Source organism: Macaca nemestrina, chromosome 1 (genome assembly GCF_043159975.1).
Source record: "Macaca nemestrina isolate mMacNem1 chromosome 1, mMacNem.hap1, whole genome shotgun sequence".
Taxonomy (NCBI): Eukaryota; Metazoa; Chordata; class Mammalia; order Primates; family Cercopithecidae; genus Macaca; species Macaca nemestrina.
In genome coordinates, this window is record NC_092125.1 from 78,304,383 (window position 1) to 78,317,807 (window position 13,425).

At 41.7% G+C, this 13,425-nt stretch overlaps 1 protein-coding gene across 1 annotated transcript in view; it reads left to right on the forward strand.

Annotated features, from left to right (window-relative positions):
- Positions 1-855: 855 nt before the first annotated feature.
- LOC105493738 (isoleucyl-tRNA synthetase 2, mitochondrial) overlaps positions 856-13,425 on the forward strand; it is a 73,489-nt gene continuing 60,919 nt past the window's right edge. Inside the window, exons 1-2 of the mRNA XM_071080933.1 lie at positions 856-1,210; positions 2,911-3,033. Of these exons, the coding sequence (XP_070937034.1) occupies positions 944-1,210; positions 2,911-3,033 (390 nt within the window). The 5' untranslated portion in view covers positions 856-943. The remainder of the gene's footprint in view (positions 1,211-2,910; positions 3,034-13,425) is intronic.

Sequence of the window (13,425 nt, forward strand, 5' to 3'; positions counted from 1 at the left end):
CTATGAATTGGACAACCAAATAGAGCAGAATCTGTCAGAAACAGGAGCAGAAGTTGCTATACATACCAAACTATTCTATGAGTGGGATATAACAGGGATTTAGGGAATCTTAAACAAAGGTTAAATTGTTTTATAATATTGTTAAAATTTATGGGAAGTCATTGATTTGGACTGAGCTCCTGCACTAGTCTATTTGCTTGTAAGGTCTGCGTTCCAGGAAATCAGGAGAGATGATAGCCAAATCCATTAAGCCAAATGGCGTCTGCTTTTCCTTCCCTGTTTCTGCTTTCTTCAACCTTTTCTGCGTATAAACCTCACCCTGCCCCCTCATCAGAGATCCTATTTTGTAGAAAGGTTTAGGAATATCTAATGATAGCCAATTAGATCTTTAAAACTCGATTTCCTGAAATTTTATTATTTTACAATATTTTCACTGAACTTTGTGCTGCCCACAAGGGTAGTCATTACCCAAGTGTGCCTGTTGAGGCCTTGCCATGAGTTTAGTCCAGATTGAGATGTGCAGTATGTGCAAAGTACACGTCAAATTTCAAAGGCTTCGTATAAGAGAATATGTAAAATATCTCACTTTTTATTGGCTACATGTTAAAGTGATACAATCACAGCTCTGTTGTGTTAAATTAAAAATATATATATTTTAAAAAAGCAGGGCACAGTGATTGGACTATGAGCCCCATCTTTCCCCGCCCCCGTGAATCTGAGCCCGCCCCTCGGCGGCTGCAAGGAGGACCCGGAGGTGGCTCAGTCTCCGCGGACTCCGGGAAGGCGGTGTCCGCCGCCCCGCCCCTCCCCGCCGCTCCCTTCCCGCCCCTTCCGTTCCCCGGGCGCGTGCGCCCTCTTATTCGGCTCTCCTAGGTTTCCTGGGGTCCTGCCCCTTTGAGCTGGGGCGGGAGCAGAGGACCCCGCGCTCTGGGGTTGCCAGACAATGCGTTGGGGGCTGCGCCCTCGCGGGCCGGAGGCGGCCGCCCTGGCCACTGCCCGAAGTTTGTGGGGGACGCCCCGCCTTCCCTGCAGCCCTGGATGGCAAGGGGCGACGAAGAGACTTCTGGTGCGGTCGGTCTCCGGGGCCAGTAACCACCAGCCGAACTCGAATACTGGCAGATACCGGGACACGGTGCTGCTGCCGCAGACCAACTTCCCCATGAAGCTGCTGGGCCGCCAGCAGCCGGACAAGGAGCTGGAGATCCAGCAGGTACGGGCCCCGTCTCGGCGGAGGGCCTCCGGAGAGACCCGATCCGGCCGTGGGCCCAGGGCGCTCGGCAGGAGCCACACCTCTGTGCTCCACGCGGGTGCGGGTGGGCGGGGGTGTGACCAGATCGGCGGCATTCATCTGCTTCGCACAGATTTTGTGGGCTGAAAACCTAAGTGAAGAAATCTCTAGATGAATCCCTCCTTTGTAGCAGGTTCCGGAGCGGGAAATTAAGGGGTCACTAGTGATGCCCAGATACCAGCATGTATCGCACGTACGTCCCATTTCTGTCGTAAGCAAAAAAGATCGACTTAGGGCACTTTTCCAGTGCCTTGTAAAAAGCAAATTCACGTGTCCACATGTAAATAAAAACCCAGGCTGGGCGCGGTAGCTCACGCCTGTAATCCCAGCACTTTGAAAGGCCAAGGCAGGAGAATCTCTTGAGCCAAGAGTTCGAGACCATATTGGCTGGACAGCCTCACCGCCCCCATCCTTAAAAAAAACCTTAAAAACCTCAATTATGATGAATGAAGGGGAAGTTGAAGCCCACTTTTTGGATCTTTTAGATCTCTAGTTGGAATTATGACTCGTTTGAAATATATAGTAGCAGTACTTCCTCTGCTGAGTCCCCTTTATAGACTATGTGTCTGTATGTGTCTGTCTCCTGTTTTAGATTGAGCTTTTTTTTTTCCCGGAGACAGAGTCTTGCTCTCTCGCCCAGGCCAGAGTGCAATGGCGCGATCTCGGCTCACTACAACCCCCGCCTCCCGGGTTCAACCGATTCTCCTGCCTTAGCCTCCCGAGTCACTGGGATTACAGGTGCGCACCACCACTCCCGGCTAATTTTTATATTTTTAGTAGAGATGGGGTTTCACCATGTTGGCCAGAGTGGTCTCGAATTCCTGACTCAAGTGATCCTCCCGCCTCGGCCTCCCAAAGTGCTGGGATTACAGGCGTGAGCCACTGTGCCCAGCCTAGACTGAACTTTCTAAGGGCAGAGATTCCTCTTGTTAGTTTCTGTAATTCTAGTCTTTAAAAATCCCTGATATTCTTGGAATATTGGTTAGGTAAATATACTTAGCCTAAATATTCTGACAGTTATAAGAGTTCATCTAATTTTTTAAAGGCTTTTTAGTACCTTCTGTATGCCAGAAAGAGTGACAGTTTCAAATGTTTTCTCGTTTAATTTTCACACCAGCCCTGTACGATGGATATTAACACTTTTTTTTTTCAGATGAGAAAGCAGACCCGTAAGTGCACAGTAACTTGGCCAAGATCACAGCAAGTGAGGGAAGGGAACTGAGACTGCCATGCACGTTGTTCCCAGATTTGGGGAATGGCAAGCATTGCAGCCAAAGAATAGCAAGAATATGTGTGTCGGGAATCTGCAGGTCCTTCAACATGGCGGGGATGAGGAGTGAAGCCTGGGAAGTGATGAGAGAATGCACGAGAACTTAGTGGAACTAAACCTTTGTGGGGTCCTGCATATCATATAGAGTTTAGACTTCAATCTGAGGTGTATGGGGAAACTACTGAAAGATTTTAAGAGATGTGTACTTAGACACGCATTTCAGAAACCTCACCTTGTGTTTCAGAGTTCAGTAGATTGGAATGGAAATAAGCAAGTGTTGGCTGTTATTTATGGTTAGACTCAGGAGTATGTATTTATATGATGTTTAGATATCGTTGTTCTTTTTAAACAGAAATGTGGATTTTCAGAACTTTATTCATGGCAAAGAGAAAGAAAAGTAAAGACAGAATTTTGCCTTCATGATGGACCTCCTTATGCAAATGGTGACCCTCATGTTGGACATGCTTTAAATAAGGTAACTGTAATTTAGGTTATGACACTTAAAAGAAAGTGTTTATGTAAATACTCTTTATAAAAGTGTATTCTAATTATATGATAATTATGTAAATTTACATTTGCACATAAAACTAAAACATTTTCATAGAAAGCAGTATACAATTTCAGTACTGCATGAAAAAAGCATTGGTGGTATTTGCTTTGAGCTTCATGTTATATTAGTAAACATCATCTTATTCAGTACATAATTATTGTGCGAGACATTGTTCTAGATTCCAGGAATTTGGTCACTGAATGGGTCAATAGTGCTATTAGAGACCAGGCGCAGTGGCTTACGCCTGTAATCCCAGCACTTTGGAAAGCTGAGGTGGGTGGATCACTTGAGGTCAGGAGTTCGAGACCAGCCTGGCCAACATGACAAAACCCTGTCTCTACTAAAAATACAAAAATTAGCTGGGTTTGGTTGTGCATGCCTGTAATCCTAGCTACTCAGGAGGCTAAGGCAGGAGAATCATTTGAACCCCGGAGCGGGGGAATGGAAATTGTAGTGAGCTGAGTTCATGCCACTGCACTCCATCCTGGGTGACAGAGCGAGCCTGTCTCAAAGTAAAAACAAAAAAAACCCCACAAACTGCTATTAGAGTAGTATACATTGCATGTTATGCCGTAAATTATATTGAAAACTTCTGAAACATTTGAGACGTGTTATACATCTTGCATATTTCTCAGTATTAGTGACCTCCACAGAAGCCAAACTATGCTCTACTGCTTTATAGTTCACTTTCGAATTTTTAGACATATTATATCAGATGGTAAAAATAAGCATTTACTTCTTTCAGTGGACAAAACTGATGTGCTTGATTTTATTTTGGTACATGCTATTTGATATCAATTTCATTAAAATTTTATTTTTGTTAAACTTGATATTTGAGCTGTAGATTTAAATGAAATTTTAAGAATACAGCTATCTTGTACATCTTACTCAGTTTTTCCCAATGATGACATCTTGCAAAACTATAGTATATTACAACTAGGGTATTAACATTGATACAGTTAAGATGCTGAACTTTACTATATGAATCCCTCATGTTGCCCTTTTATAACCAAGTCATCTTCCTTTTGTTGCACCCGCCCTTGAATTCCTTTCAACTACGAATATATTCTCCATTTCTATATTTTTGTTATTTCAAGAATACTATGCAAATGAAAACATAGTTTATAACCTTTTGGGATTGACTTTTTTTCACTCAGCATGAATCCCTTGAGAGTCATCCAAGCTTTTTAGTAGTTTTATTTTTTCATTGCTGAGTGGTATTCTATGGTGTGGATGTATCACAGTTTGTTTACCCATGAACCTGTTGAAGTACAACTGGGTTGTTTACAGTTTCTGGCTATTATGAATAAAGGTGCTAAAAACATTCATGTACAGGTTTTATGTGAATGTAATTTTTTTTTTTTTTTTGAAACAGGCTCTTTCTCTCACCCAGGCTGGAATGCAGTGGCGCAATCACAGCTCACTGCAGCCTCAACCACCTGGGCTCAAGCAATCCTCTCATCTCAGCCTCCCAAGTAGCTGAGATCACAGGTGTAGGCCAGCATGCCTGGCTAATTTTTATATTTTTTGTAGAGATAGCATTTTGCCATGTTGCTCAGGTGGGTCTTGAACTCCTGGACTCAAGCAGTTCACCTGCTTCAGCCTCCCAAAGTGCTGGGATTACAAGTGTGAGCCATTGTGCCTGGCTGTGAATTTTCATTTCTCTGGGATAAATGCCCAAGATTGCAGTTCCTGGGTTGTATGGTAGTTGCATGTTTAGTTTTTTAAGAAAATGCCAGACTGGTTTCCAGAATGACTGTACTGTTTTATATTTTTCTTTTCTTTTCTTTTCTTTTTTTGAAATGGAGTCTTCCTCTTTTGCCCAGGCTGGAGTGCAGGGGTACAATCTTGGTTCACTGCAACCTTCGGCTCCCAGGTTCAAGTGATTCTTCTGCTTCCGTCTCCCAAGTAGCTGGGATTACAGGTGTCCGCCACTATGCCTGGCTAATTTTTGTATTTTTAGTAGAGATGGGTTTTGCCATGTTGGCCAGGCCGGTGTTGAACTCTTGACCTCGAGTGAGTCACCTGCTTCTGCCTCCCAAAGTGCTGGGGTTACAGGTGTGAGCCACCATGCTCAGCCCCATTTCACATGCTTATTTAGCAGTGTATGAATGATCTGGTTTCTCTGCATTCCTGCTAGCATTTGGGTGTTGTGACTATTTTAAATTTTAGCCATTCTAACAGGTATGTAGTGATGTCTCATTTTGCTTTTAATTTGCATTTTCATATTGGCTAATGATGTTGTAAGCCTTTCCATATATTCATTTGCCATGGGTTGAATCTCTTTGGTGAAATGTCCCTTTATGTCTTTTGTCCATTTCTTAATTGGATTTTTTTTCTTTTTACTGTTAAGTTTTGAGAGTTCTTTATATATTCTAGGTAATAAACGTTTTTTCAGATATGTGATTTGCAACTATTTTCTCTCAATCTGTAGTTTTTCTTTTCAATCTTTTATCAGGGTCTGTTGCATAGTAAAATTTTTTAATTTTGATGAAGTTCAATTTGTCATTTTATTCTTTTTTTTTTTTTTTTTTGTTGAGACAGAGTCTCGCTTTGTCGCCCAGGCTGGGGTGCAGTGGCCAGATCTCAGCTCACTGCAAGCTCCACCTCCCGGGTTTACGCCATTCTCCTGCCTCAGCCTCCTGAGTAGCTGGGACTACAGGCGCCCGCCACCTCGCCCGGCTAGTTTTTTGTATATTTTTTAGTAGAGACGGGGTTTGACCATGTTAGCCAGGATGGTCTCGATCTCCTGACCTCATGATCCGCCCGTCTCGGCCTCCCAAAGTGCTGGGATTACAGGCTTGAGCCACCGCGCCCGGCCTGTCATTTTATTCTTTTATGAATCATACTTTTAGTGTCATATCGAAGATAATTCTTTGCCTAACCCTAGAGCCTGAAGATTTTCTCATACATTTTTTTATTGTGTATATAGATATATTTTTTTTGTTTTTTAGACGGAGTCTTGCTCTGTCACCCAGGCTGGAGAGCAGGGGCACTATCTCGCTCACTGCAAGCTCTGCCTCCCAGGTTCACACCATTCTCCTGCCTCAGCCTCCCCAGCAGCTGGGACTACAGGCGCACGCCGCTATGCCCAGCTAATTTTTTGTATTTTTAGTAGAGACGAGATTTCACTGCGTTAGCCAGGATAGTCTTGATCTCCTGACCTCGTGATCCACCCGCCTCGGCCTCTCAAAGTGTTAGGATTACAGGTGAACCACTGCGCCTGGCCTTTCTCATATATTTTTTCTAAACGTTTTACATTTTATATTTAAGTCTGTGATCCATTTTGAGTTAAGTGTTTTATAATGTGTAAGACTTAGGTCATGGTTTATTTTTTTCCCATATGGATGTCTAGTTGGTTTGGTATCATTTGTTGAAAAGGCTGTCTTTCCACAATGAATTGCTTTTGTACCACGTCAGAAATTAGTTGGGCATATTTGTGTGGATTTATTTCTGGATGCTCTGTTCTGTTCCATTGATCTATGTGTCCATTTCTTTGTGAATACCACGGTTTTGATTATTGTAGCTACAGAATAAGTATTGAAATTGGGTAGACTGATTCCTCTTATATTATTCCTTTTCAAAATTGCTTTAGCTGTTTTAGTTCCTTTGCTTTTCTATATAAATTTTGAAATAATCTTTTCTGTTGCCACACACACAAAAACTTTTGCTGGGATTTTTATAGGGATACATTAAAACCCATATGTTAGTTTGCAGGGAGTTGACATCTTTATCATGTTGACTCTTCCAATCTATGAACATGGTATATCTTTCTGTTTATTTAGGTCTTTGATTCTTTCATCAGTGTTTTGTAATTTCAGCATATAATCTGGTAACATGTTTTCTGTTTCTTTTTTTTAAGTGATTGTAAATGATATTATACAGGTTGAACATTCCTAATCTGAAAATTTGAAATCTGAAGTACTACAAAATTAGAAACATTTTGAGCACTGACATGATGCCACAAGTGGAAAATTTTATACCTGACCTCACATGACAGATGCAGTGAATACTGTTTCATGCACAGAATTGTTTAAAATATTATATAAAATTACCTTTAGGCTATGTGCATAAGGTATTTATGACACATAAGTGAATTTCATGTGTAGAGTTGGGTCCCGTGCCCAAGATATCGTATTATGTATGTGCAAATATTCTAAAGTCTGAAAAACTCCCAAATCTGGAACATTCTAGTCCCAAGCATTTTGGAGAAGGGTACTCAACCTGTATTTTAAAATTTTATGTCTATATGTTCATGGCTAGTATATAAAATATAATTTTAAATGTTTATTTTGTATCCTGTGACCTTCTTGAATATCTTTTTTGTTTCTCTATTTCTTCTTTACTGCTTTCTTTTACATTGAGTGAATATTTTGTAACGAAGCATATAAGTTGATTTTTTATTTTTTTTAGAGACACTGTCTTATTTTGTCTCCTAGACTGGAGTCTGGTCATGTGATTATAGCTCACTGCAGCCTTGAACTCTTGGACTCAGGCATTCCTCCTGCCTCAATCTCCTAAGTAGCTGGGACAACAGGCACACACCTCCACACTTGGCTAGTTTCTTTTATTTATTGTAGAGATAGGGTTTTGTTACATCGCCCAGGCTGGTATCAAACTCCTAGCCTCAAGTGATCCTCCTGCTTCAAGCCTCCCAAAGTATCATGATTATAGGTGTGAGCCACTATGCCCAGCTGCATTTACATTTCTTTAATGAATTTTTTAGATGTCTTTAATGACATTTTTAGTTTGTTTTTTGAGATAGTTTATTAGTGGTTGCCCTAGAGCTTACCATGTACATTTTAACAGAATCAGCTTCAGGTTTATGCTGGCTTAGTTTAAGTAAAATATAGAAATGTTACTCATATTCTCTTTTCTCCCTTCTTGTGGTTTTGTTGTTATGCATATTACATCTATTTATGTTACAAACCTTGCATTACGTTGTTATAATTATTACTTTGCCTTTTTTTTTGAGATGGAGTCTCGCTGTGTCGCACAGGCTGGAGTGTAGTGGCGCGGTCTTGGTTCACTGCAACCTCTGCCTTCCAGGCTCGAGCGATTCTCCTGCCTCTGCCTCCCGAGTAGTTGGGATTACAGGCGCCCACCACCACACCTGCCTAATTTTTTTGTGTATATATATTTTTTAATGGATATGGGGTTTTGCCATGTTGGTCAGGCTGGTCTCAAACTCCTGACCTCAGTTGATCACCCGCCTTGGCCTCCCAAAGTGCTGGGATTACAGGTGTGAGCCACTAGGCCCAGCCTCCTTTGACTTTTACATCTGTTAAAAAAGTAGAAAAAATGCACTTATTACTGTTATTTATAATTACTTAATTACCTTTACTGATACTTTTTGTTTGTTTCTGTGGATTTGAATTACCACCTGTCGTCCTTTCCTTTTAGCCTAGAGAACTTCCTTTTATATTTCTTGTGAAGTGGGCCTGCTAGCAACAAATTCTCTCTCTTTTATTTTTTAAATATAGGAATGGCTTTATTTTTCTTTCATTTTCGAAAGATAACTTTGGTAGATATCAAATTCTTGGTTGATAGGTTTTTTTTTTCCTTTGAGCACATTGAATGTGTTATCCCATTACTTTCTGCCCTCCCTTGTTTTTCCTGAGAAGTCAGCTGCTAGTTTTATTAGGCTTCCCTTGTAGGTAATGATAACTTTTTCTCTTGTGGCTTTCAAGATTTTCTCTTTGTCTCTAACTTCTACCTTTTTACTGTGATGTCTTTTTTTGATCTCTTTGTGTTTTTTTCCTTCTTGGAGTTCATTGAACTTTCTGGATGTATGGGTTGGTATTGGTGTTCTTCAATATATTTGAGACATTTCCTTTTTTTTTTTTTTTTTGAGACGGAGTCTCGCTCTGTCGCCAGGGCTGGGGTGCAGTGGCAGGATCTCAGCTCACTGCAAGCTCCGCCTCCCGGGTTTACGCCGTTCTCCTGCCTCAGCCTCCCGAGTAGCTGGGACTACAAGCGCCCACCACCTCTCCTGGCTAGTTTTTTGTATTTTTTAGTAGAGACGGGGTTTCACCATGTTAGCCAGGATGGTCTCGATCTCCTGACCTCATGATCCGCCCATCTCGGCCTCCCAAAGTGCTGGGATTACAGGTTTGAGCCACCGCGCCAGGCCGAGAAATTTTCAGTTATTGTTTCTTTGGATATTTTTCTGCCTGTGCTTCTCTCCTTTCCTCTGAAACTCTCATTATGCATTTGTTGGTATGCTGAATGGTGTGTGTAATGATGGCTCTGAGGCTCTGTTTAGCTTTGTTATTTTTCTTTGGATTATACAATCTTTATTGATCTATCTTTAAGTTTATTTTTTCTTCTGCTAGTTTATATGTACTGTTGAACCGCTCCACTGAATTTTTAATTTTGGGTCTTCTTTTAAAAAACATCTATTTCTTTCTTTCTTTCTTTTTTTTTTTTGAGATGGAGTTTTGCCCTTGTTGCCCAGGCTGGAGTGCAGTGGCACAATCTCGGCTCACTCCAACCTCCGCCTCCCACGTTCAAGCAATTCTCCTGCCTCAACCTCCCAAGTAGCTGGGATTACAAGCGCCCGCCACCATGCCTGGCTAATTTATGTATTTAGTAGAGACAGGGTTTCACCATGTTAGTCAGGCTGGTCTCGAACTCCTGACCTCAGGTGGTCCACCCACCTCAGCCTCCCAAAGTGCTGAGATCACAGGTATGCACCACTGCCTGGCAAAATATCTATTTCTTTAGTGATATTCTCTGTTAGATGTGACATTATCATCATACCTTCCTTTACCTCTTTAATCATGGATTCTGTTAGTTCTTTGAACATTTATGTCACTTTTGCAGTCTTTTTCTGTCACATTTGACATCTGATTACTTTTATAGGTAGTTTCTATTTTCTGCTTTCTTTCCCAGTGTGTGCATCATACTTTGTATTTCTTTGTATGTCTTGTAATTTTTTTTGTTGGAAACTGGGCATTTTTGATGTAGTAAATGAATAATGGCCTCTAGCACCTCTGAGAGCTTGTAATTGTTATTTACTTGTGACCGACTGGATTATTTTCTTGAAGTTTGTTTTTGCCGCCTCCCATTCTTCCCTTGTGTTAAGCCTCTGATTCTTAGGGAGGCATAGCTTTGGGTATGTCCACAGTCACCCTGGGATGACAGTGATTTTGGCAGAGCTCCTATCCTGTCTTTCCCTATGTAGCTGTGAGATTTTCCGGCTCTTGACTCTATTGTTTTCAATAATTCCCTGGGGCATAAATTGCTCTGTAGACTAATCTAATCAAAGTGGAGGTCTTTTGAAGGATTTGTTCTTAATGTCAGTGTCTGATATTTGTTCTGATCGCAAGAGGACTTGTCTCAGCTGTTTCTCCCCCTGGTTCTCTCCTCCAAGCTGTGTGGCCTATAGTTTAGCCTGTATCATCTTGAACCTGTGGATCTTCTAAACTGCCTTTTCCTATAGCCTTTACTGTTTCTGAGAGCCCCATTAGGCCTGAACTTCTCAATGCTCTATTAATGGGAAGAGTTTGGGAACTATCCATTTTACTGCCTGCTTCTCTTCCAGCTCGGCAACATCTTCCAGTCAGGTCTCTGGAGTAGGAACCACTGTACATGTCTGTGAGGGATACCCCCACTTTAGGAGTCAGATGTTCATGGGGTGGGCAGTACCATAAGGTCCTCTTAAGCAGCCTCTCCTGGTATGGAACCACCATCTTATGAGTGAGGACAAGGGTAATCAGACTCCCAGTATTCCCAGCAGACCTACACTCTTCTGTGAGTGGGGGCTGAGTGAAGAAAGGGAGCTTCTGCCTCTTGACTACACTTGCCCAGAACTTAGCCTCAGCAAGAGGTAGCTGGGAAAGGATGAGACATTTTGATGTCCTGCCCTTCCTGGGAAAGGTAGCCCTTGATTGGGAGCTGGGAAAATAGGGATCCTCGTGTTCTAGGCTGCAGCAGTATTGGGGGGAGTAGTCTTGGCCTCCTTGAACTAACTGGTAGTGAGGAGAGAGGGAGTGGTCTTAGGTCAAATACCATAGACGCTCACTTTTCTTACCTAGTTTTGAAGATTTGTCTTATATAGATGTTTCTGCGTTTGGTATATATCTTTAGGATCAATTCCAGGGGCTTCAAATGGTTGTTTTTAAAGATAATTTTTACCAATTTTACTAGGAAACAGATGCACATAACTCCTCATGCTATCATTCCTGAAGTCAGACTTTGTTTCATTGTTTTTTTTTTCTTCTGTTTTTAATTTCACTGATTTCTGCTTCTTTCTTTATTTTTATTTTATTTATTTATTTATTTTTGAGACAGAGTCTTGCTCTGTCGCCTGGGCTGGAGTGCAGTGGCGCAATCTTGGCTCACTGCAACTTCTGCCTCCTGGGTTCAAGTGATTCTCATGCCTCAGCCTCACGAATAGCTGGGACTACAGCCGTTTTTAAAATTTTCCTTGAGGACAGGTGCAGTGGCTCATGCCTGTATTCTCAGCACTTTGTGAGGCCGAGGCAGGCAGATCATTTGAGGCCAGGAGTTCGAGACCAGCCTGGGCAACATGGTGAAGCCCTGTATCTACTGAAAATACAAAAATTAGCTGGGCATGGTGGCACGCGCCTGTAGTGTCAGCCACTTGGGAAGCTGAGGTGGGAGAATCACCTGAGCCTGGGCAGTCAAAAGCTGCAATGAGCCACGATCGCATTACTGCACTCCAGACTGGCGACAGAGCGAGACCCTGTTTCAACAACTAAAACAAAAATTTTCCTTGAGAATTCCTCTCTGATTCGTGATTTTTTCACATGTGTGCTGTTTATAGGTTTTTATTTATTTATTTATTTTTAATTTTTTGCAGAGACAAGTTCTTGCTATATTAACCAGGCTGGTCTCAAACTCCCAGCCTCAAGTGATCCTCTTGCCCTTGACCTCACAAATTTTGGGATTACAGGTGTGAACCGCTGTGTCTGGCCTCACATGTGAGTTGTTTAGTTTTTAGGTGTTTAAAGATCTTTCTGTTATATTTCGTTTATTCATTTATATTTGAATCCATTATGGATGAAGAGCATATTCTATGATTTCAGTTCATTTTTTTTTTTTTGAGACGGAGTCTTGCACTGTCGCCTGGGCTGGAGTGCAGTGGCGTGATCTCAGCTCACCACAACCTCTGCGTCCTGGATCCTGCCTCAGCCTCTGGAATAGCTGGGATTACAGGTGTGCGCCACCACGCCTGGCTAATTTTGTATTTTTAGTAGAGACAGGGTTTCTCCATGTTGGTCAGGCTGGTCTTGAACTCCCGACCTCAGATGATTTTCCCACCTCGTCCTCTCAAAGTGGTGAGATTACAGGCATGAGCCACTGCACCTGGCCTGATTTAAAAATTTTTTTAATTTGTTGAGTTTTATTTTTAGGGCCCAAGATATGGTTTATTGTAGTTTTTGCTTTGTTGACACATAATAGAAATGTACATTTTCTTTTGTTGGGTGTAGTCGTTTGTAATGCTCTTTACATCCTGTTGGTTAATGTATTGTTGAGTTCATATATAACCTTGCTGATTTTTGGTTTAGGTCTATCAGTTGTTGAGAGAATTAAAGTCTCTACTTATAATTGTGCATTGTCTGTTTCTTCTTTAAGTTCTGTAAGTTTTTGCTTTACGTATTTTACACCTCTGGTTTTTGGTGCATACATATTTAGGATTGCTATGTTTTCTTTGTGGATTGAACCTTTTATCATTATGTAGTTCTCTGTCTCTGGTAATTTTCTTTGTTCTCAAGTCTTTCACGGCTCATGACAGTCTTGACTTCCCGAGCACAAACAATCTTCCTGCGTCAACCCCCCAAGTAGTTGGGACTACAAGTGCATGCCACCACACCTGGCTAATATTTGTATTTTTTTTGTAGAGACAGGGTTTTGCCACGTTACCCAGGCTGGTCTTGAACTCCTAAGCTCAAGTGATCTGCTCGCCTTGGCCTCCCAAAATGCTGGTCTTACAGGAGTGAGCCACGGCGCCTGGCCTGAAGTCTGTTGTGTCTGATACTAGTAGAGCACATGCTTTTTGTTTTAAAATTGTTTGCATGATTTGTCTTTCTGTATCCTTTTTCTTTCAACTTGCCTGTATTGTTATATTAAAAGTGGTTTTTTTTTTTTTTTTTTTGGTGGATAGCATATAATAGGGTCATATTTTTAAAGTTGATGCTACCAATTTCTATATACATATATATTTTTTTCTTTTTTTTTTTTTTTTTTGAGACGGAGTCTCACTCTGTCGCCCAGGCTGGAGTGCAGTGGCGCTGTCTCACTCACTGCAACCTTTGCCTCCCAGGTTCAAGTGATTCTTCTGCCTCAGCC